Raw genomic sequence first — 22,577 nt, 5'->3', positions numbered from 1 at the left:
CCAGGCAGTCCTGTAACTGCTTTTTGACTACCTGTGTGCAGGCTGGGTGGCTGAGGCGAGCTCACCATCCGGCTGTAAAGAGCCTCCGCTCTCTAGGGTTTTCTTCCTCTGCTAGCACCATCTTCAGCTTCTCTTTGCTCGAAACAACATGACTGACGCTGCATGGCAAAAGGATGACTGAAATTTTACTGCGCTAAACTTGCGGGGCCACTTTGCTGCCCATCCTCAGTCAAAACACCTACAGCCAGCGCCACGCAGGTTTGCAGAAGCGTGAAATGCAGCACGGGACCTTTTATGATTTGGGGGTGTAAGAGAAACAGTTTAGTGGGGAAGAATGCCAGTGGCCTTGCAATCCAAATACTCATTAACAACAGGCATTAGCATACAAAGGATAACAGCTACAGGAAATATTACTGATTTATTGGTGGGAATGGGAAAACCTCTCCTTGAAGCAGACTGGAAGCTTGAGCTGTGACGGGAAGGAATTACTCTGCACCGATCTTAAGGGAAAATGCACCTTACTTTGAATTTTTTTTCTATGCTTTTTTTTTCTTTTAAAGGTGTTTACAGGAGGGAATGCTTAGTTTTATTTTCTCTTTGCTTTGCATTCTGTATCTTCATGATGGTGCACTACAGTTACAGTGCGATCTGCTGCAATCCCAGGAGCAGCACTAATGTTACTAGAAAACCTGTGCTCTAAGGATATTATCAAGGCAATTTTTGCAGGGATAGCTAATATCCTTTAGCAGAACAATTCATATAATTGGAAATAATATGTACAGGTTAAGACCAAGACTGCTACAACAAGTTTAACATCATCATGTTAATTGGTTAGTGAATTTGAAGAAAAACGGTGCTTGTTATCTGTAGAGCTGGGGGAGGAGACTTTAGCAATGGAAAAGGCAGCAGCATTTCCCTGTCTTGGGACAAGGAGAGGGACATATATTTATTGCCCATGGAAGGTCAAGGTGGGTATGGAAGTGCTCCTTAGGAAGTTTGCCAGAAGATGAAGGAGCAATCAAGGAAACACAGCCACAGTTTGTTACCTCCTACAAGGACATGTGCATAGAGAACAGATTCCTGACTCTTCCTCAAACACTGTGGAACAGATTGCCCCAACAGGCATCTTGTAAGAGTGCACATGCCTCATATCAGCCATAACGTGAAAGACAATTGATCTGTGTGGACAGAGAGAGAAAGTGCATGAAAATCCTCCATCACCACGCAGAGCCCAGCCAAAACCTCATCCTTAGGACGTAGTGAGGACTCTGCCTGAATATAGATCAAATACACCCCTTGCTCCCCAGAACCTTGTCAGATGAATTATCCTTCTCATTTCTTCTCCCACTGCAGTATCACAAAAGTGGGTGTGAGGTTCCCCAGATTACAGGGGGTTGTAACACTAAAAGAAACACATCAGGTAGTTGGTGGTTTGGTGTTTTTTAAATTGCATTTAAACCAAAACCAGCAACTCAGTCCATGGTTACCATACACTATTCTTCCTGGCTTGAACAGCTGTTTTGGGGAGTAACTTGGCAGCAGCTTTGTTTGTAGCCTCCTTGAAAAACAAGTCTGAGAGCAATCTTTCTTACAATCCATCACTGCTCTGAGTATTTGGACCGAAGTGTGTAAAAACAGGATATAAACCTAACTATCTGCATCTTTACCATCCTTCCATTTTCCTCAATGAAAAAAATTAACACTGATCAAACAAATGGCTGGTTTGCAAGGTATTACACACTTTATTAATAATTTCAGGTGAGAGAGCTGTTTGTTTCTGTTCTGTAAAGTACCAACAGCCAAGGTTCAAAGATTTAGGCAACTTCTTTCCTCCTCTTCTGCAGTCAACAATACTTAAGAAAGAAAAAAAAAAGTGACTGAAAAGAAAAATGTTGTCATTCATCTTAAAGACACAAACCAGTTTCAAAATATCTGTGACAAATACTTGTTTAGACTTGATTTTATGAAACTCTAGGTATTTTAATAATATTATTTTTAAAAAAAACAGAAAATCTGGCAGAAAGAATGAGTTAGGATTACTCTTCAACAGTGAAGAAAACACATGAAAGAAGCAGCTGGACTTTGCAACTACAGATATTGTGCATGATGTGAAGATCAGACTTTTCTTTCCAAACTCAGTCATTTTATACAAAACCAGAATCAAATTTCACCAGTCCCAGGAAATATTTTAGAGATCCTTCCCTATTCCAAGCTATTACCACAGGTTGCCTCAAGACACTGCTTTCCCCTTGACTACAGCCTGTAACTCTCTTCAAGCATGCAGAAACTGAATTGCTGTAAAACTGCATTACCCTGTCACAGGTTTTAAATCCTTGGGAAAATTGTGATAGCTTTACAGAGGCTGTGTCACTTAAATTATTTAAAGTTTAAAATGTCTTTTTTTTAACAATATGCAGAAACCCCATACCCAATTACTTACAAAACTGTAACCACCACTATAAAAATGTCAGCATTTACCAACAATTAGTGTACATATACATATATCCCATTTAAAGATAGGGAAATTCTGTTTGTTACAGCACAGACTACTGGACTGCTAAATGTTTGGGGTTTTTTAATGCAGTTCAGTATTTTCAGGGAGTTCTCTAAAATGCTCATACTCTATAATAGCACAGCCAACATATATGAGTAAGGATGGGTTAAAATTAATTGCCTGATATACGAACTAAACTATCTGAACAGTGATGTAAATTCTTCAATGCTCCACTGAGCTGCAGTGAACTACACTCCAGCCAAAATCCCTAAAATACTGACTGAACTCTGAATACGCAACCATGAATCTTGACACTCTTGACCTTTCCCCAACATATTTTTTCCTCATTTCTTTTCCCATCCATTTGTATCCCTAGCAGAAAGCGTAAATCGTATTAGCTCACAAAAAAAAAAACCAACCACCCACCCAATACCAAAACCAAATACCCAAAAAAACCCAACAACAAAAAACCAAAAGAACAACCACCAACCACAAACCGCAAAAAACATCAACTCCACAGGCTGCTTTGAGTACAGCTGAATTTCCTCTCTGGATCTCTGGGCTTATTGATCAGAGGCTTGAACTTTTCACCCCTTTAGTAGAACAGGCTTTCTCATCATCACAGTTTGATGCTCGTCTGCACACAGAGGCTTCTGCTTGCAGGTATGATGATAACTAACAGCCTTTTTTTGATGCACAATAATCCAATTAATCCAATTTACACAGGCAACATAAGTGCAGAATTCAGCCCTCCTCCACAATCGTTAATGAGCCAGTGACATTATGACGTGTAGCGTCATCTCAGTCTCACATGTTGGAGGATACAAGCCACTGAGTTCAGAGCAGCAAGTGACTTGATGTCACTTCAGTAAACAAGCACTGGGAAAGCACCTCCCCTGAAACAAATGGGTCTGAATCAGCCTAATGAGACAGAAGTGCTGAACTTACTAACGCCTTGATAGCACCACTCCTTCCATCAGGCAAGCACAGTTCTGTAACACAGACCTTGTAAGGACCAGCCTTTTTACACTGCTAGCTATTTATAGCTATTAAGTCAGCAACAACAGGCAGACCCAAACAGAGCGCTAGAAAAGTGCAGCTTGTGCTAGAAGCAGTGCCTGGGTGGTGCTGGAGCCGTAACAAAAATTTACCAGAATGGAAATACAGATGTAGAAAACCTATCTGCCACCTATGTATCTCAGCCTAACAGCCAATAACCGATCAGGTATTAAACAAGATTGCTTGAGTTATAGCATCAAACCACCAAGATACATAGGTGGTGAATGAGAAAATCATAGGAAGTTGATGGTTCATGTTTCTGTAACATTGCAGTTGTTGAACAAATGACCTTACCATAACCTCTACTTTTTTATACTAAATGAAGTTCCTGTACTAATCTATACTGAACAAGCTTTTCCTCTTGGCACCCAGCCACCTAAGGGAGATAGATAATCAAAGTCATGTACCCCTGAGCATTAACATTGAACTTCTCATCTAGAAAGAGCAGGTCAAGATATCCCTAGGGCAAGCTTGAGATCTCTGAACTACTGTAGTCAAACTGGCATCAAAACCAGGCATCTGGTTTTCCTGGTTGACGGACGTTTGGTGAACAGCCCCAAGTGGTGTTTTAAGTTAAGGTTACATACAGCCTTGTAGTCACCTTACAGTGTACAGAAACAGCAAATACCAAGAAAGGTGCTTGGTACAATTTTAAACTAAATTAGGAGCTATGAAGCTAGGGGACAGGGAAAAGAAATACTGGAAAGAGGAAATTGTTTTACATGCTTTATGTAAAATATACAATGCCCAGAACGAGCAGTGAGATAACACATGGGAGGCAGGGCCCAGTCCCATGGCTGTTGCGCACCATGCTCATCAACCTGAGTAGTCCCATTTGGAGTAAGAGCAGACACAGCATCTTTTCCGTGATCTTGTAAAAGTGCAGCTATTACTACCAATGCCCTCAGAGATCTAATGGACCACAAATCTTCAGCGGGAGCTCACGCTGCCCTGATGAAGCTGGACAGTGCTTTAGCAGTGGCCGGTCTCAGGCCGCACACAGCGCTGCGGCCCCGGGGGTTTGTGTTATCGCTTGTATTTGCTGCAGGGCAGCAGAAAGCGGGTCGCTCTTGAAAGGCTGCCCAGTGCCATCAGCCACCCCAGGGCATCCCAACACCGAGACACCGCCTCCCCGGTTTATCCCTCTGAGCGTGCATCTCTCCTAAACCCATTCCCTGTCAGAAAACGCGCCCCGGGGCCTACAGCGCCCCCCCTCGATGCCGCGGGGCCCGGCTCCCGCCGGCAGAGGCCTCACGGCGCACGCACACGCCCTAACCGCCCTGAACCACGGCTCTGCGCCCCAGAACCGGAGGGGGGGGGGCGGGGGGTGGGGGTGGGTTGCCCCGGACCCGGAACACGCACCGGGGGAGGAGAAGGGAGGAGAGCCCGGCCGGGCCGCCCCCGCCCCCGCCCCGCTGCCGCGGCGGCTGCGGCGGCGCTGCGGAAGCGGGCGGAAGTGACCTCATCGCGCAGTTCCCGCCCGCCCCTCTCCCTCCTCCCGCCCCGGCGGCGGGTGGCGGGTGGCCGGTGAGTGCCCCGGGGGTGCGGCTCCCCGCGGCCCAGCGCAGCCGGCGGGGGATGGCGGCGCCTCAGCTGCGGCGGCTGCGCCAGGCCCCGCGGCACCTGCTGGTCTGTGAGAAGGGCCACGCGCGGCACGCGCGCTCGCGGCACGCGGCGCACGTGCGGGACCACGCCTATAACTGCCGCGTGAGTGAGTGCGGGCGGGGCCGGGGGCGCGGGGGGTGGCGGTGTCCGCAGCCCCGGCGAGACAGGAGCAGCCCCGGCCCGGGCGGGGGGCGCGGTGCCTTCCCCTGGCGGCGGTGGGGCGCCTCGCTGGTTCTGCGCCTCGTGCCAGGCCCTGTTCTGGAAGGTTCCGCCGGCCCGGCCAGAGGGGGCCCGCGGGCCTCACGCAGGGGACGCAGGGACATCAGCTCGGTGGGCTCAGGCAGCGCCTCAAGGAGCCAGAGGCCGTGTGGGCGCGGGCTGAAGAGAGGAGGGAAGGCCGGGTGGCGGAGGTGCCAGTGCCCTGTCAGCGCGGCTGGGCGCGGGGCAGGGGAGCGGTGAGGGGCTGGGGGGCTGTCCACGCGGAGGAGGGCTCAGCCGGAGCCTGGCTGCAGGCGGGCCCTGGAGGCCCTCTGACATCCTGGCCCTGCTTCTGCTGGTGTGTCGTGTCTTGCCAGTGTGTCGTGTCTTGCCGTCGTCACCTGCATCGCTTTGGACAAGTTAACGTTACAAAGTTCGCTTTTGCCAGCTCGCCCTGCTTGCTTTGACTGTTGCAGGTTTCAGTCAGCTCATCTTGCTGTTCCCTGAGTGATTTTTTTTTTTTTACCAGCTAATCAGAAAACACGTTACTTGTGTGGCAGGTAGCCCATCTCTCAGTTGTTACCTCTCTTGCATGTGCATGCAAAAGGAGATGCATACCTGTTCTCTTGAGAGCTTTTGGAGAAAAGTTGTTTGAGCGATGGAGGGAGAAGGAGCAGGGGGACAGGCTTTTAGGCTGTATGGGCATGGTTGTTGGGAAGGTTGGTATTTGGCCATGTAATAATCTTGTTTTACCTGGTTTCCTGGACTTAAAGAGTTCTCGGGATCTACGAAAGGCTTTAAACAAAAAGGAAATTCAAGGTAGGCAATTGGACCAAAAGACTGAACACTGAGCTTAGCAAGAAGAGCTAGGTGCTCATCCCTCTTGAAAGTCAGTTTCCTGCCTTAAATTAGAAGCTTTCTACAGAAGTTGGAGCCTTAATGTGTGCCTTGCAGCTTTTTTTGAAAATTGTAAGCCCATCTTCAAGTTTTGTTGTGATGATCTGTTCAGTTGTCTGACCTCCGAAGTACTCTGCAGAGGAAAACGCACGGATTCAAAAACTAGTTTAAATTCTGCTTTGGTCTTTCCTACTCAGATTACATAAATGCTTAGCCTACATTTGTAGTTATAACTGCTTCTTGCAGCAAGGGCTGAACTAAATGTTCCAGTGTGACGTCAAGCTACATTTATAATGGCGTGAAACAAGGGTCTTTAGTGAATTCATGTTATGTGAAATCATGCCTTCGTGTAACACCTCATGCTATTGTATAGAACATAACATGCAAAAAACCACCCAAACTCAAACCTAAATAATCTATTTAGTGTACCAAGAACCTTTCTGCAGATTGTTACACCTTGAAGATGATAGTCTGATACTGTTTTTTTCTTCATCTCATTTAGATGTAATATACTTATGTATTTGAAAAGTAGAATTTTTCTTCTGTATTTCTTGTTTTTCTTCCAGAACAGATTTTACAATATGATTTACGTTACAAATATGTTCCTGACAGGTGTCGTTTTTGATTCCTGAATGTGGCATATTACCTGAAGTGCTGAAAAGTACTGTTGCAGATGTTGGAGAGTACTACCTGGTGAGGAGTTTACCGGTTCATGAATTGGTTGCTCAGGAATTCATTGATGCTTTTGTGAAGAAAGGTAAGGTGGAAATCAGAACATAACAGATGCAATAATAGTGTATTTTTTTTTCATAACACAGTAACATCCATTTATTATTTATTTTGAAAATATTTTAAAGGAAGGGAAGGAAAAGTACAAAGAAAATTATGAATTAATTTCTTTATCTGCTTTTTTTCTGCTTTGTGGTGTGTCAGCATTTATTTACACCCACTGGGTCCAAAACTTCTTTGATTGTTCCCTCTTCATTTCTCCCTATTCCATCTTAATTCTGCAAGCCAGCTATCAAGAGGGCTTCCATGTATCCTCACATCTGTTTCTTCTACTCCTTATGATTGTGCAGATTCCTGCAGAAATCAGCTCCCTTCTCCCTTTCTCATTCCTTCATATTTCAACACAGAGTTGTGTTAGCTGTGTTCTATAGCAGGCAAGAGAAAAAATACGTTTGCTCTTTGTTCGTTTTTTGCTAGTATAGCTGTGATGGCTCATTCTTACACAGTAAGAGCAAAGAGGATGTAAAGAAGGATGCAGCCTCTGCCCAGCCAGCTTGCTGCTGCATGCTCGGACCATGCTGTTTTCATGTAGCAGGAGCCACTTGTTTGGCTTATGTTAACTAGTTGTACCCTTCAGATGATTGCCAGGAGAAAAAAAAGTGTTAAAAGGAAAAGAGAGGACACCAGAGAACATGTAGATGAAACGGGAGGATAAGAGATCCATTACTTGCTAAATGTGGGACTCTTTTCTTATTCCCCTCAGTCTCATTCATGTGTTTTTACGCCAGTAGTTTTATGGAAGCAACATTTGTACACAAGAGTTTACAGGATCTGATGCTTGTGTTTTAAAAAACAAAATTGGCTGTGGCAGATAATGCTACAAAATATATTTAGTAATGTGAGCATCTTCCACCTTGTTTTTGTGTGAACTGATAATAGAAATCTGTTTCTGGAAAAAAAAAAAGGTTTTTTTCCATTTGCTGAGTGCAGAAAGTTGCAGGTGGAAAGAAAGCATTTTCATATTGGGATGTATTGTTATCTGTATTATGGGTCCTTTAAAATAGTGCCAGTCCGAGGTTTATAAAAATAATAACAAAACGCTACTTTGCTTGAGAAGATGGAAGAAAGGTAGTTGATGAAAACACAAGGGTTTAGAGTCATTCACATGGTATTTGGCATGTTTGGTTATCTTGAGGTGAGTCTTTCATATTGTCATGTCTGTCTTTAGAGACTGTATATTCTTACGGTTTTCTGCTTTACTGTTAAAGGTTCGTGCTACGCACTTAGCTATAACACAAAAATTGATCAAGATAATACTGCAGCTCTGCTACCAAATGGTATGTTTGGGATTTTTTTGTTTTTAGTAATTCATATTGATTATGGTCTGGGGGGGGGGGTTCATTTGGAGTGACGTAAACTGGAAAATGTAATGCTTACTAAACTTGCCAACTTTATTAGAAATATGTTTGAATTAGGAAAATACTCGTTTTGTCTTTTCATTCATGCTGTTGATTTATTTCTTCTAAAAAAATCAGCTTCACTTATGTATAGTATCAGATTGTCAGTGCTTCAAACGAAATTGGAATTGCTACAGAGGATTATTTTTGTGAAAACATTGCATTCCAGCTTCTTATTTTCTGCTGGTCTCAGTTTTCTTTTTTGGTACAAATTCTGTCTTTATCAGCACTGCTTAGGAACACTTTTTAAATAATCGGTGTTTATTCTTTGAGAATTATATTAAAATATTCCATTTCAGTTCCATCACAGTTTTATGACAAAACGTCATAAACCACTGCTCATCTTAGGTGGGATTTTATATGCAAAGGAAATAACGCTGTTTTGTGCTTCAAATATGTCATCTTATTTCCATCTAACAGTAGATAGATACAATAGAAACGCAAATTGGTCTAGCAGACCTTTAGCCTAAGACTCTGTAATATGTCAGGTGCCTGTAAGGGCACAGTTCTAGCAAGATGGATACTTGGTAGTGACTGCGTTTCTGTGATACAGTGATTACAAGCTATGCACAATTAATGCAGAGACAGCGTTACAGTTCCTGGTGATGTCACCATCTGAAATCTTCAGCAACAGCCTTATTTGTCTGTATTCTATATTATACTGTTGTACGCTAGAACCAAAAAACTGCAGTTGAGAGCTGTTGTCTGAAATTCTGTACCAAGTGGTAGATGTCAGATTTGGTTTATGGATATGGAATGGGAGTCCCAGGGCATATCTGCTCATCACTAATAAATGTAGTTTACTCAATGTGAGTAGTCCCACTGGAGCTGGAGGAGCTGCTTTTGTATGTGTAGTTGAGCAGTGCATGTGTGAATGTTTACTAAATCAGGCCGTGTTGTAATGTAGTGGTCAACCAATGACAGAGCAAGTGCTGGGGGAGACAAGGTGAAAGATTGAGGCAGCGAAGTGAGGTAGTGCAGTAAAAAAGGTATGACTGTCTCAGGAATAGTATTACACTTCTCTTGTCTAGTTCATTAGACCTCTGATAAAAAAAGTGAGTTACAACATTTTTAAAGGGTTAATTGGGTAATGCATTTAACTGGAACTAAGGAGTCTGGATTACATTAGTAATACCATTGATCCAAAACTAACATCATGTGAAGTGTACAGTTCTCAGAAGACTTCAAAGGCAACTAGATAGAAAATAATTTTTATTAAAGTTTGTTTTGTTTATAGGAAAACTAATTCTGTCGGTGGATAAGGATACTTATGAGGAACTTGGACTGCAAGGTCGCCCTTCTCAGTATTCTGGCAAAAAAGTAATGAGATATAGTAAGTATTATTTACAACAATGCTTATTTCAGATCTGTCTGTGAAGTGCCTTGTTAGGATGTTAAATCAGCAATGCTGAAACTTCCCTTTCCTTAAAACTGGGTGTTGTCTACGTTGTATTTTTCCAGATGCAGATACAAGGACAGCATGAAGAGAAAAAATACTTTTACAGTGTAGTAAAGTAGCTCTAAGGAAACAAATGTTTGATTTTTTTTTTTTTTTTTTGGCAATGCTGTAAAATTTGTAGCTTCCGGGATTTCATTGTGTTGTTTATACTGACGTGATGTGGGACTCAAGAATGTTTGTATACTGTGCACAGTATCTATGGCTTCCGATCTAAATCGGGAAATACTAAACTGATTAAGGTAGAGGTTGAAATTTGCACACTATACAAAAAAAAATTCAGTGAAGAGACTCACCCAAGGCTGCTTGCTTGAAAGGGAGAATTGTATTATGTTTGAAATACTTAATATGGTAATGTTGATATACCAAGTACTTGGAAAATGCTGTGGTTTTTTAATAGCTGCAGACAAGACATCCTGAGTGTGATTTTTGTTCATTTTTTTGATAAGTAAGTAAAAAACTTGGAACACCATGCCATGTCAAGTGTATTAGAACTTGCAGTAGTTGGTAAGTAGTTACATAAAAACTTTAGAAGGGGAAACTTCTTATCTATAATAAGAATTTTGGCAAAATGAGACATTATTTTACTATTCAGTTTGTCAAGTAAAATGTATCATGAAATTTCCTTCTGAAAAATAAATATAACTTTCAGCCTGGGACTGATTAATCTAGAAAAAAACAGCTGAAAAAGTGTCATTGCTATATACATTGCTTCTGATGTTAGATATTTGAGCTTTGTTGGTGCTGATAACTTGCCTAATTACCAAGGTATTTTTAAGGTGCTGTTTTGGGACTTCTGGCAGTGCCATTACAAAAGGCACTAGAAGTTAGTTCCAGATTATATCAAAATAAGGACAGCAGGAGGTGAATATTTATTTACATAATGGGGAGCCATATTTGCATAATTAAAGATTTTGTAAAGGCGCTGTATATGTGAAAAGGAAGCTTAATGTTCTTTCGTTTCTTTGTGTTCTTTTAGTTCTTAATGAATTTAATGTTTATTTCAATTGAGTAACGGTGGCTTTTGTACCTTTTTGCAGTTATAACTATTGACCTGACTGATGCTGGCTTTCACCCTGATAGCAAGAAACATAACAGAGTGCTCTGGGCCTTGAAAGAAAAGAAACCTTTAGAATTTGACTTCCTACTGGCTTGGTATACAAATATAGGTAATAAAAAACTAAATGTAAAACTAAAATGTAACTGACATGAAGTCTAAATATTTTTAGTTTACTGTTCTTTCTTAGTGATTGTCCAAATGTGTTTTTAGTGGAGGGAAGAGTTACATTAAAATGTGTTTGGGTAGGATTTTTTGTTTGCTTTGTTTATTTTTTGGGGGAGTGTCTGTGTAACTTCCTACACAGCAGAACATTTCAGTTCAGGAACACAACAACGATTCATGGGAGATACATTAGTTATTTCCTTTCCTTGTCTATGTTGCGCATACTTTCTGTCATAACTTTGCCTTTTTGATAGTGCTGCCTCTTTTTTTGACCTATATAACCATTATTAATACAAATTTTTTGAATTTATTATTAATACATGTAAGTTGCATATTTGGTGTAGGACTTGAGATGGGGAACTTCCATTTCATGAGTAGTTACAGGACATGTACAGAGTCCCTATTTCTGTCACGGGCCATCTACACATACACACAGAGTTTGCTATTTTACAGTTTTATTCTCAAGCACTTGTTTGAGATTGGAGCAGAGTAAGAGGTTGTTGTTCCAAGAAATTGTCTCAAATCACCTTTCTTTTGGTTATCTACTGTTTTCTAATTACAGTAGTTTTTCTTCTGGGAATTAAGTGTTGTTCTTCCTCTGAGGGTCATTTTCCAAAGTCCTCAGTTGCTTCTGTTACCTCAGAACAGGCTGTATCTAGGGATATGGAGCATTTGCATAGAAGTGACAAAACCTACAGGAGTCTACTGCAAAAAAATGTTTGTCTTCATCATAGCTGTGTAGCTTTCAGTGTGATTCTGCTTTGAGTCTCCACGCTAGTGAAGGGGATGTTAGAGAGGTCCCTGAGGATGCCTTCCCATCTGCTTTTTGCATTGTTACTGTTTCCTGGCACTTCAAGTCTGAGAGGGAGTTAACTGATCTGAGGATATAAAGCTGCTTACAAGCTTCTTTAGCAGTATCCCATGTTTCACTTCAGTCCTTCATGTTTCCCCTCCCCTTTTGAAGTACTGATCATATGACAAGGATCCTTCCTTGTTTGTCATACATAAATTGTTCAAAGGCTTGCAATTCCCATCCTTGTAGTCTTCGGGAAAGAGTCACAGTGAAGGCTGTTGCTACCATAAATGGTGACATAAATCCCCAAGGTGGTGATCTTCAGGCTGAGCTCGCTTGGATTTATTGACCCTGGGTGGAGTGCAAAATGCTTCTAGGGCCGGTATGTTTCTTATGTTTGTTGCTGCCAGTGTTAGCAGCATTCAGAAAGAATAGCATTCCTTTTCCTCACTTTCTCTTATATCCAAAAAATGGGTCAGGTCAATCATTTCCTGAATATGGAGTTAAATCTTAATGCCTTACTGTGCAGGAATCTTGTGCTTATAACACAAAAGACACGTCCTTAGTACTGACAAAAATAAAACTTTTACAGATTTTTATTAATAGACATGAGGCATCATGTAGAATTCTGCTGGAAGGGGAAGGGGGGCTGTATTTTGTTGAGAGAATTCAAGTCCTCCGTGAACATTTTGCTTGCAGCCTTCCTGCCAGGAACTGCTGTTTCTTGCTATGGTTAGCACTGCTGCAAACTATAAACATTCACGTTGCCCTCCAAAAGCAGGATTTTTTTGGTTTTATACCTGTTTTTCCCACTTAATGGTTCTGGCACCAAGAAGAACAAAAAAATGGGAGCATGGAGTGTCTCATGTCTTCAGTGACAGAGGCAAAGCAACATTTTCTTCTCGTTTCTATTGCTGTAATTTCTACGACAGTTTTAAATGTTTCTTGGCTGAAATTCACTCCAAAGAAACTTTGACAGTGTGCCTGGCTGCTGTTGATGTGGAAAGTTATGCTGTAGCTAGAGGAATAGTTCTGTTGGAGTCTTGACTGTAGTCTTTGAGATTTGCTGAAGTTAGAGCTATAGCTGAGGCTTCCACATGCAGCAGCCATATAAAATGTATAATTTTTTTATATTTGACTAAGAATTCTAGGGTAGTATTATACACTCTTTGAACCTCTTAGACTGACAAATGCCAATAGGAGGTACAGGCTGAAGGAAGATCATCATTCTAGCAGAATTCAGACTTAAATATGTCTATATAGAAATATTAAATTAACAAGAATTCAGTGGCTGCCTGTCTTTGTCACTGTGCTCTTCGGTACTTAGGCAGCTTCCTCTGAAGGGGTGACTGAAAAGGATCAGGTTAGCCCTCCTTTTTCTACTCCCCCAAGTGATTATCATTGATGAGATAAATATGGGTGATGGAGTTTAGGCAGTCCATAATTTTTGATAGTAAGTTTTGGAAATCGAATTCTGCAGTGAACTGTATCCTATTTTTTAATTTCTTCTCTTCATACGTGCCTTTTCTGCAGTATTTAAATGCTGTTCTGGACTTCAGACTTCTCATGAACAAGGTATTACTTCTTGGTCTCCTAGAGACCCATGGTTACTTTATGAAAACAGAATTACGTTATCTGGAATTGCAGATTTAGGAGAATTCATTCCATGTCAATTATCTTACTGCTTCAAAAAGGAAGTTGGTTAGTATCTCTCAGTTAGCAGTATGCTTGCTTTGGTTAGGTTTTTAGTCTAGGTTAGGTTTTTAGAATTTTACCTGCTGTTTTGGATCACATACTAGAGTTGGAGAAACGTGGCCTTTCCCACAAGTCCATCAAGGTACATCGAACAGTGTGGTTTAGTTTCTTTACCCTCTCCCCTTCTTCCTCTCTTCAATCCTTGTCCACCAGACTATCCTAGAATTCATCTTGACATCATTGATAAGTCTGTTCTCCAACCTGCTCGCTTTTCCACTGTTCAGGGAAATACAGTGTCCTGGGATGGCAGACTCCTTAGCCAGATGAATAGGAGTGTCTCTAGTCTTGATGACTAGATGACCTTCCAACTGTATCTTACTGAAGGTGATTTCTCAATTTATTGTAAATCAAGAATTTTGCCATCACAGCTAGGAAGTCACATACGTGGCCTTTAGCAATGGGATAAAACCTCTCAGAAGGTTTCTTACGCGTTCTTGTCCTCAGTTGAGAGAACTAAGAGATCCCCTAACCTGACATGCTGGATAGAGGACTTGAGTTCCTTTTAGGACAATGAAATGGAAAACTTTCTGCAGTTATGAAGCCATGTTCCAGAAGAGTTTAAATGACACTATAGCTTTTTGCAAAGTATTCCTGAGATCTGCAGGAATTTATTCTGTTGGAGTTGTTTGTGATTCTAGAAGCCATGCTGTCTCTAGGAGGCAGTTGTTAGTGAACTAGTGATTCAGAGATCCCTCTAGACACTGAGCCTAGGGAATACTGTCTGAATTCGTGTGAGCTTAGTTCCCTCTCCTGATCTTAGAGATGCGTTGTCCTTGTGTACGTCTGCCTCTCAAATTGCGATGCCTGAGGAGTTCTGGAGATGCTGGGCTAGAGATGACCTAATGGTGTAAGGCGTGCATTGCCTTTCTACAGCAGCAAGTACCTGTGCCTGAGCACAAAGGGAATGTATGTATGGGCACTAGTAAGGCAAAATGTTCTCTGGCCTTATGTGTATAGGCACGGGTATACTTGCAGCATGAATGCATTTGCAGACTATTTTGTCTTGGGGAGCAGTTAACATGTTCCTGTTGCCTGTAATATGCTCCTTTTCAGGAACGCTCTGAATTACTCTAATGGGTTCGTTTTATTACTTGCCCAGTTAATTCTGCGTGAATTTTCTATCGACAGATCTGTCCTTGCTAGTTAAATAGTAAATTTACTGAGCTATACTGCATTGCTGGATCTTGTACTAATTTTTATTTCCAAGAAGATAAGCTGAAGGTTCTATGGCTTCTGCCAAAGATAACACCATGTAAGCAGTTTTACACACTGCATTTTCTTGTGTACATATACAAAGGTTTCATGTATTCAGTGTTCCTTTTGTTTAGTAGTTTCATAACATGTTTGTGATGTTGTGTTTTTAAGGTGCAGAGGGATCAACGTTGATGTCATACTTTTCAAAAAACCAAATACAGGCCCTGAAGCCAAAAATAACATTCAGCACGTTAAGGGACTTGCAGTGTCCGGTGTTACAAAGTAATGAACTACAGGGAAAGCCAGATGAGTCCTGCAGTACAGAGGAACTGTTTGAATGGCTGGGCGCTGTCTGGAATCAAGTTAGCTTGTAAGTATTTGAATTTGTTTGATCTTTAAATACCTTTTAAGTACGGAAAGCCACAATTAGTTTTAAGGAACAGTTACAGAAATATATTTTTCCTAATTCTTATTTAAGTGGGAAGTCTGTTACGCATTTAAGCATTTGTTGTAAGTCTTGAATAATTTATCTGTGGTTTTAGGATTTATGTACTGGTTAGGTTGAGACAGAATTAAGTTTCTTTGTAAAGGTTGGTGTGGTGCTGTGTTTTGGATTTGTGACCAAAGCAGTGTTGATAACAGGGCTGTTGTAGCTCTCGCTGAGCAGTGCTTACACAGTGCCAAGGCCTTTTCTGTTTCTCATACTGCCCTGCCAGCAAGTAGACTGGGGGTGAGCAAGAGGCTGGGAGGGAACACAGCCACACCAGCACACCCCAGCTGACCAGAGGGGTATCGCACACTGCGTGCTCACGTGCTCAGCAGTAAGAGCTGAGGAAAGGAAGGGTATGAAATGTTCAGAGTTACAGCATTTGTCTCTTCAAGTCACAGTTAGACATGATGAAGCTCTGCTTTCCTGGAGATGGCTAAACATCTGCCTGTTGATGGGAAGCAGTGAATTAATTACTTAGCTTGCTTTGCTTTCATATGCACCTTTTGCTTTACTTATTAAATGGCCTTTATCTCAACCCATGCATTTTCTCACTTTTACCCTTCTGATTCTCTCCCCCATCACATTAGGGGGAGTGAGTGAGCAGCTGTGTGGTGTTTAGGTGGTTAGCAGGGTTAACCCACAGCACCGTGGTGACATCTTGTGTATTAATTGCTTGGCCATTGGTTGCTTTGGTATTGGATGATATACGTAGATACTACTTCTTTGGTACAAGTTTTGATAACTAAGATTTCCTGTAGAAGACTTAAAGTATATTTTAATTGTTTTTTGGGTTTTTCCAGGGACAACACATCATCTAGCTTCTTATCAACCTATTGCTGTCCTCAGCCCAATGTAATGGTGGAAAAAGCTTTTCTGTGCACAATCACAGGCTTTATAATTCCTGAGAAGATAATTCAGTTATTGGAGCAGCTGTGGTAAGGACTGACAGGAGTACATTACTAATGTACACCCATACTCTATAACACTTTAGTTTTAGAAATCACTTTTAGATACTTCTTTTCAGTAGTGCTGTAGGAGGCAAATAGCAAAACACACAAAATGAAGAATTGTTTAAATTAGGAAATGAACTGGAAGCTTAACATTGGTATGTAAAAAAAAAAAAACAAACAAAACAAAAAACCAACCAAACAAAAAAAACTAAAAAAAAAAACCAAAACCCACATCAACAATACAGAATTCTGGATACTTCAAATTTGAAAATGCCTGTCCTTTATTCGAGTAATTACTTTTTGCTTTTTATCTTAATTTCTAAGGAACAGGGGCTCTGCTGAGCTCTGGCATCTTTTCAGATTCTCCCATCTATGAAATTCAGATGCTGTCAAGTATGTCTGATTTTTAACGAGTGATGGAAAATATGATTGAAATACCTTTTTGATACCAGAAACGGTGTCAAAGGTACTTCAAAGTTGTTATGGCATTACAATAAATTAACTTATATTGAGTTTTTTGAATCAAGTATTGTAACACTGGATAGTGATGAAGGGGGTAGCTGTAGTTCTAATTCAATGCCAAACTACATGATACTAGTGTATCATGGATCAATGTGGTACCTGCCTGTATTTATGTATTGGTGCTACTGACAGCAGGTTCTGGAAGCTCCTTGCTTCATGTCTGAGACAGTGCTTGCAGTGCCTGGTGGCTAATGATTGTAGCACCCACTCATGACAATGTCGCTGCTGCTTTATCTGAAATATGTTCATTACTCTTTGAGCAATTTTCAGGTCTCATGCAGAAAGCCTCCCTAGGCTAGGGCTGGAACACAAGTTTTATTCTCTACTTAAGAGCAGTGGGTAATGTCTGGCTTTGATTATTTGTGATCCTTTTCCTTTCTGGTGGTAAAAGTATTTGTGTCAAGCATAGCCTGACTGTGTTTCTTTGTCTGATCTCTTTTTTTGGCCCTGATAGCAAATGTTCTTGGTAAATGTTCTATTTTTTTGAAAGGCAATGCATGCTGTAGGAAATTCAGAACATCCACTTTACAACTTAGGACTTTTTCTAATTGCTGTAATTGCAGGTTTGCTATTTCTGAATTTGGTGGGAATAATCAAGAGTCAATCTTCTTTCATTTCCTAATGTCTTCTGACAGAATATTTTCTTTTGAAAATTTTTATTATGTACTAAAGCAGGGTGGTTTAACTGTTAATTACAAATTTTCACTAAAGTGCCTGGTTTTGATTTTTTTATTTATTTATTTAACATGCTGTCTATTCCATTATAATTATTGATTACCTTGTCTTCTTCCTTGCAGTTGCTATTTTGGTGAACCAAAACTGGCATACTGGCTGACCTTAACTGTGCATGGTTTTGCAGACAGCCCTGTTTCCTGGAGAGAAAGTGAACATGGTTTCCACAAGGGAGGAGAGAACTTGTACAACTTCGTCATTTTTAGAAATCTGGACTACTGGCTTCAGATGGCTGTAGGAACTAATGATGATTGTCCTCCATAAATCTATGGCTACAGAAGAAGTTTTCTAATAATCCCATGTTACACTATAGAAACCTAATAAGATAGGTTTTTTTATAAAAGTAATTGGGTAAAAAGTTATGTACTAAGAGGCTGTATATTTTTTCCCCATAATTTATAGCCCTTAAACAATGACCTACAATGGAAGGAATGGATTTTTGTTACTTCACTGTCATACAGTGCCTTCTGAAAGACTTGACAATTCTAGCTTTTAAATGTGGTTTTGAGAGTTTAAGGTCTCAGGAATTGACTGTAGGTGCTTTCCTTTTATCCAAAAGTAATTTTGGAATTTGAAACCTAGTTTTACAGATAGCTAGCTAAAATACTGGGGAGGCAAGCTCGTGTTGGGATTTAGTGTTTTCTTTCTTTACATTAAAGATCTGTAAAACCTTCACATTCATGTTTAAGACATTTCAGCCTGCATGTAGTCAAATAAAAAAAGGTGTTCTCCAGAATTTGTAGGGGGGGAGGAGAAAAAAGGTGAGAAGGAGGTATGTGACAGCGGGAGGAGCACCCATTAAACATGGAAAAAGTAAAGGCTTGCTGACCCACTTTTTGGATTTTACAGATCACAGTTGGTTATCAAAGAAGTTAATTTATATCAGTGGTGCAAAAGGCTGCTACTTGCTTTCTTAATTGACCTCCTCACACTCACACTCACACCCCCACCCCCACCAAATGTCTACTTTTAGAAGTAGCTTGTTCTTGCTTACAGGACAACTCACAGAGCCAAGATTTCACCGTCACATTATTGCAGATGCATTTTTGGGAAGAATGCTATGGCCAATGCAGATTAAGTTAAACTGGTTTTGTTAGCAATAATGCTGGGAGCATAGGCAGCTATAAAGAATCCAGGTTTACTCCTGTTGAAATCCATGAAGGGTTGGATGATGGTTTGGGGAGGGTTGGGTGGAGGTTATTTGGTTTTTGTTTCATGGAGCAGGTGTGTATCATTAAAGTACCAGTGCAGTGCTTAACTGGAAGTTGTTCACTTGATGGGGTGAGAGATTGGTAGTGGAATTTAGCGCATAGCTGTAGCGGAAACATCAAGATCTTGCATCAGGGTGAGTGCCACAATCATGCAGAAGAAGAAGGACCATGAAAAGCAGTTGAGCTTTCTTTTTTTTGTCTGTTTATTGGCGCTCTTCAGTGAGGAGAGCCATCCTGGTTGATTTACTGGATGGTATTTGTTTGTCACATCCCTCTGCTAAACAACCCCTTTTGCACAAGTTTTGTTACACGTTTCATAAACACAACTCTGACAAATGAGTAAACAGTTTTCTAAATCATGGTGTTGTCTTTCAAAATTCTCCTGCTGTAATATGTTTCTGGTAGGTTACCAGGAGCAGAGCTGCCACCTTGTCACATGTACAGACATAGACTCAATCACAAACCAAATGGACAAATCTGGGAAAGTTCTTGGCTTAACGTTCCACTAGTAAACACTTTGCGTGGCTGCCTCAAACATTATGTTTCATTACTATGCCTCAGAAACAAATGGTTTCAGTTGTTGGCTAAAGTCCACTTTTGAAAGTGTCTGTTGAGGGATTATGCCATGTGTCAGCTTTCACAAAAGAGACTAGTAACCAGAAGTGTCTTCTTTCTTCCTCTTGATCAGAAAGTTTCTTAAAAGCTTGGGCTTTCCTAGGAGTTAGACTTGCAGCAAAAGTTCTAATACAAAGTTAAAAGTCTTAAATCTGTGAAGAGTTGAATGAAGTCTGTAGCTGCTCCAGTGAATGTGCTTTTCTTTGTCAGATTCTGGTAAAACCTTTTCCCTGACAATGTGTATACCGGGATGCAAACGAGTGTAGTATGTACTGCTTGGGATGTGGGGGGAATGCCATGCAGAAGTGAAAATCTTGTATTGGTGGGTTTGTTTCCCTTACTAAATGAGAGAAAGGAGTGGAAGTCTTATGCATATACTTCATAATAGCCCCAGCAGCAGGAGTGCAGCAGCTGTTGGCCTTGGCTCCGAAATGGCAGCAATAGGACCAGCTGAAGTGATTTTTCTATTTGACACCTGGTTGCGGAGCACTGGGGGGTCGTTGGTGAAGTAGCTGCTGCAGCCATGCTGGTGGGACACAGCGACAGCCTCGCTGAGACGGTTCTGGAAGGCAAGCTGAGAAGCAGGCATTTCAGCTCTATCAGCTCTCCTCGGTATGTGAGTATTAAGGTTAATCTTTTATGGATATCTAGGGAAATCTCATCACATTGGTCAACAGTTCCCTTTGGCTCCTGTCTACATAACAGACAAACATTTCTCAAAGCTCAGAGCTGTAGGCAGGGTCATTTGGCCGTGCTGCTTCCTACAGTCCCGTTGTTTTCTAGCGGTTGTTTCAAATGGCTTTTCCAGCTAAGGAAGGGATTAAAATACCGTCTCTGAATCCTGTAACTTGAGGCGCTGAGCACCTTTCTAGCTTTCATCTGTTTTCTTTAAACCTGTACAAAGTAGCATTGAAAGCCTCGTGCTGTTGATAATCACTGCAGTTGGTCTGCTCTTGGGCTGCGTGAGATGATGCTGCATTCGCCAGATCCGTGCCTTCCTAGGCAGCTCGGTGCTTTGCCTGCCTTTTAGGAGGCTTTCCTGTGCTTGCTGAGCTTTCTAGTTGCCCAGAAAAGAAACTATGGGGTGCAGTTGGCTTCTTTCTTACCACCTGCAAACAGCTGTGACCCGAGGGAGGACTTTTGCTGGGGAGGAGGGACAGCAGCCTGTTCCCTACCACCTTTCAGGGCAGACAGAGCGTTGTCCCTCCCCAGGAGGCTCCCGGGCAAGTGTGCTGAGAAAAGGAGCAGGAAGGCATTGCTCACATGCTTGGGGAACGGGTTAGGAGGAAAGATCTGGGCCAGGGCCAGGTGAGCAATAATTCAAGGAAGACTTGGGCAAGGCACATGAGCTGGAGATAAAAAGTTTTCGCCTGAGAATGAAAGATTACTGCTGGTGGTGTTCTTGCCCTTTGTGCCGGCCTGTGAGGGAGGACAGGAAAATGCAAAAGGTTCCTGAGAGCTGCAAAAGTAATGGGGAGCAGCTGTGCACCAGCTGCTTCTGAGATCAAAGGGTTGAGTGCTTACTAAGAAGTTTTGCCTTTGGGGAGTGTTTTATCTAGCATGGGGAAGGAGAGCCAAGTATCTGAATGCAGAGACAAGCCTGGGGCAAGCTGGTTGCATGAGGAGTAGAGGCTTTTGTTGTCCTGGTATGCAGACGCTGATAAGATGCTCCTTGAGAGCTAGGGAACTGCTCTGCTTTAACCTCAGCCCTTCTACAGAGTTGTGCATTCCTGCCTCTGTTGGTGGAAGGAGAGGGGATTTTGTTGAGAGGTTACTGGGAATGGGCCACAGAGATGGCATGCTTTTCCAGCCACATGTTTGAGTAAGTGGTTATGTGTATTCAGAAATGGGTGGGTGTGGAACAAATAGAGAACAAACTTTCATGTTGACAAAGGGGAGATAAAAGTTGAGCAGTTGGATAGCGTGTGTTATGCAAAATCACTTTTAAATAGAATGTATTTGTCTTTTTCGGTTTGCAAATGCTGAGTGAGTGAGTCAGGAACCTGTCTGCAGAAATAAAGGTATGTATCCGGTAATGGCAAGAATGGAAGCCTAGTGGTGGTGATCGTGTTTTGTGTGAGGAAGGGAATATTAGCATGGGGGGACTCAGAAGGTTAGAGATAAGAAAAAGAGCTTGCACCATCAGATTCTAGAGATGCCGTGGCTGCAGAGGGAAAGCAGCAAGATTTGGCATGCCTTAGATCTGGGGAACGCAGGAGAGAGCGATGAGGGCTGCTTCAAAGGGAGGTGACAGGGCTTAAGAGAAGGAGAAGCATAAGCTTAGATTTGGCTGCATCACGCTGTCGTTTACTGGGGAATATCCATTTTGGAGAGGCTAGCCAAGATGTAAAGTTGGATGTCTGGAAAAAAGCCAGCAAGAAAACAGGTTCGTATGTCATCAGCCTGAGGTTTGCATAGCAATCGGGGGAGTGAGATTGCTCAAAGATGGGCTATAATGTTTTTGTTGGAAGTAGTTTGTGTGCTTTTATTATCTGTTGCTACAGGCTTCATCTTTTTGGTTAATCTGTAAGGTTTCTGAGGGTGTTATAGAAACACCAAAGATTTAAAACCGTCTTGAGATGGGTTGGATGATGTTGATATTGCTGTTAATTGCAAATAGCAGTTGGGCTGCTCACCCCTGCAGAGCCAGTGTGGAGTTTTGCACATGTAGAAAGCACCCCTACTACATCTACTGCAAAAATAAATGGGAAGGCAGGCAAAAAGTGAAAGGGAAAACGAGGGGTATTTCTTTTCCGCCTCTCATGGGAGGCGCATAGCAAATCAGTGGGATTTGGGAAACAAATCTGGGATTTGGGAAACAAATCTGGGATTAGAATGAAGGATTTTTGTAGCTAGTCCAGTACTCTAGCTACTAGATTACAGTTCCTCTGATGCTGTTAATTAAAGATTAATGCATGCAATTGACTCTGGCTTTAATATTTCTGTATGTGGTAGCAGTACTGAAACATGCTTGAACTGTTTCTCTTAATCATTTTTATTCACAGAGTAGAGCTTAAAGAGCAGAACTGGAGACTAAATTAGTGGGCTATTAAATAACCACCTTCTGAATAGTTACAAGAATTTCAGAAATATCTGCTGCAAACTAAGGCAGCTCTTCATAAATGAGTGGCCTCTGTTTCATCTTCGGAAGTAGCTTCCAGCACTGCTTAAAAAATACTTGTTTTAATGCAGCCATAT

General features: G+C 41.7%; 1 protein-coding gene across 1 annotated transcript; it reads left to right on the top strand.

Moving 5' to 3' along the window:
- Nucleotides 1–5,032: 5,032 nt before the first annotated feature.
- On the top strand, nt 5,033–19,123 carry RPP40 (ribonuclease P/MRP subunit p40). Its single transcript, XM_056332598.1, has 8 exons — nt 5,033–5,260; nt 6,866–7,010; nt 8,251–8,319; nt 9,677–9,772; nt 10,936–11,064; nt 15,031–15,229; nt 16,150–16,284; nt 17,619–19,123. Exons 1-8 carry the CDS (start codon nt 5,132–5,134, stop codon nt 17,815–17,817), a joined length of 1,101 nt encoding a protein of 366 aa, XP_056188573.1. The 5' UTR covers nt 5,033–5,131; the 3' UTR covers nt 17,818–19,123.
- The last annotated feature ends 3,454 nt before the right edge of the window (nt 19,124–22,577 follow it).

The sequence above is a fragment of the Falco biarmicus genome, chromosome 3 (assembly GCF_023638135.1).
Source record: "Falco biarmicus isolate bFalBia1 chromosome 3, bFalBia1.pri, whole genome shotgun sequence".
Taxonomy (NCBI): domain Eukaryota; kingdom Metazoa; phylum Chordata; class Aves; order Falconiformes; family Falconidae; genus Falco; species Falco biarmicus.
The sequence above is the reverse complement of the archived record's forward strand: the minus strand, read 5'-3'. Positions and strand labels throughout refer to the sequence as shown.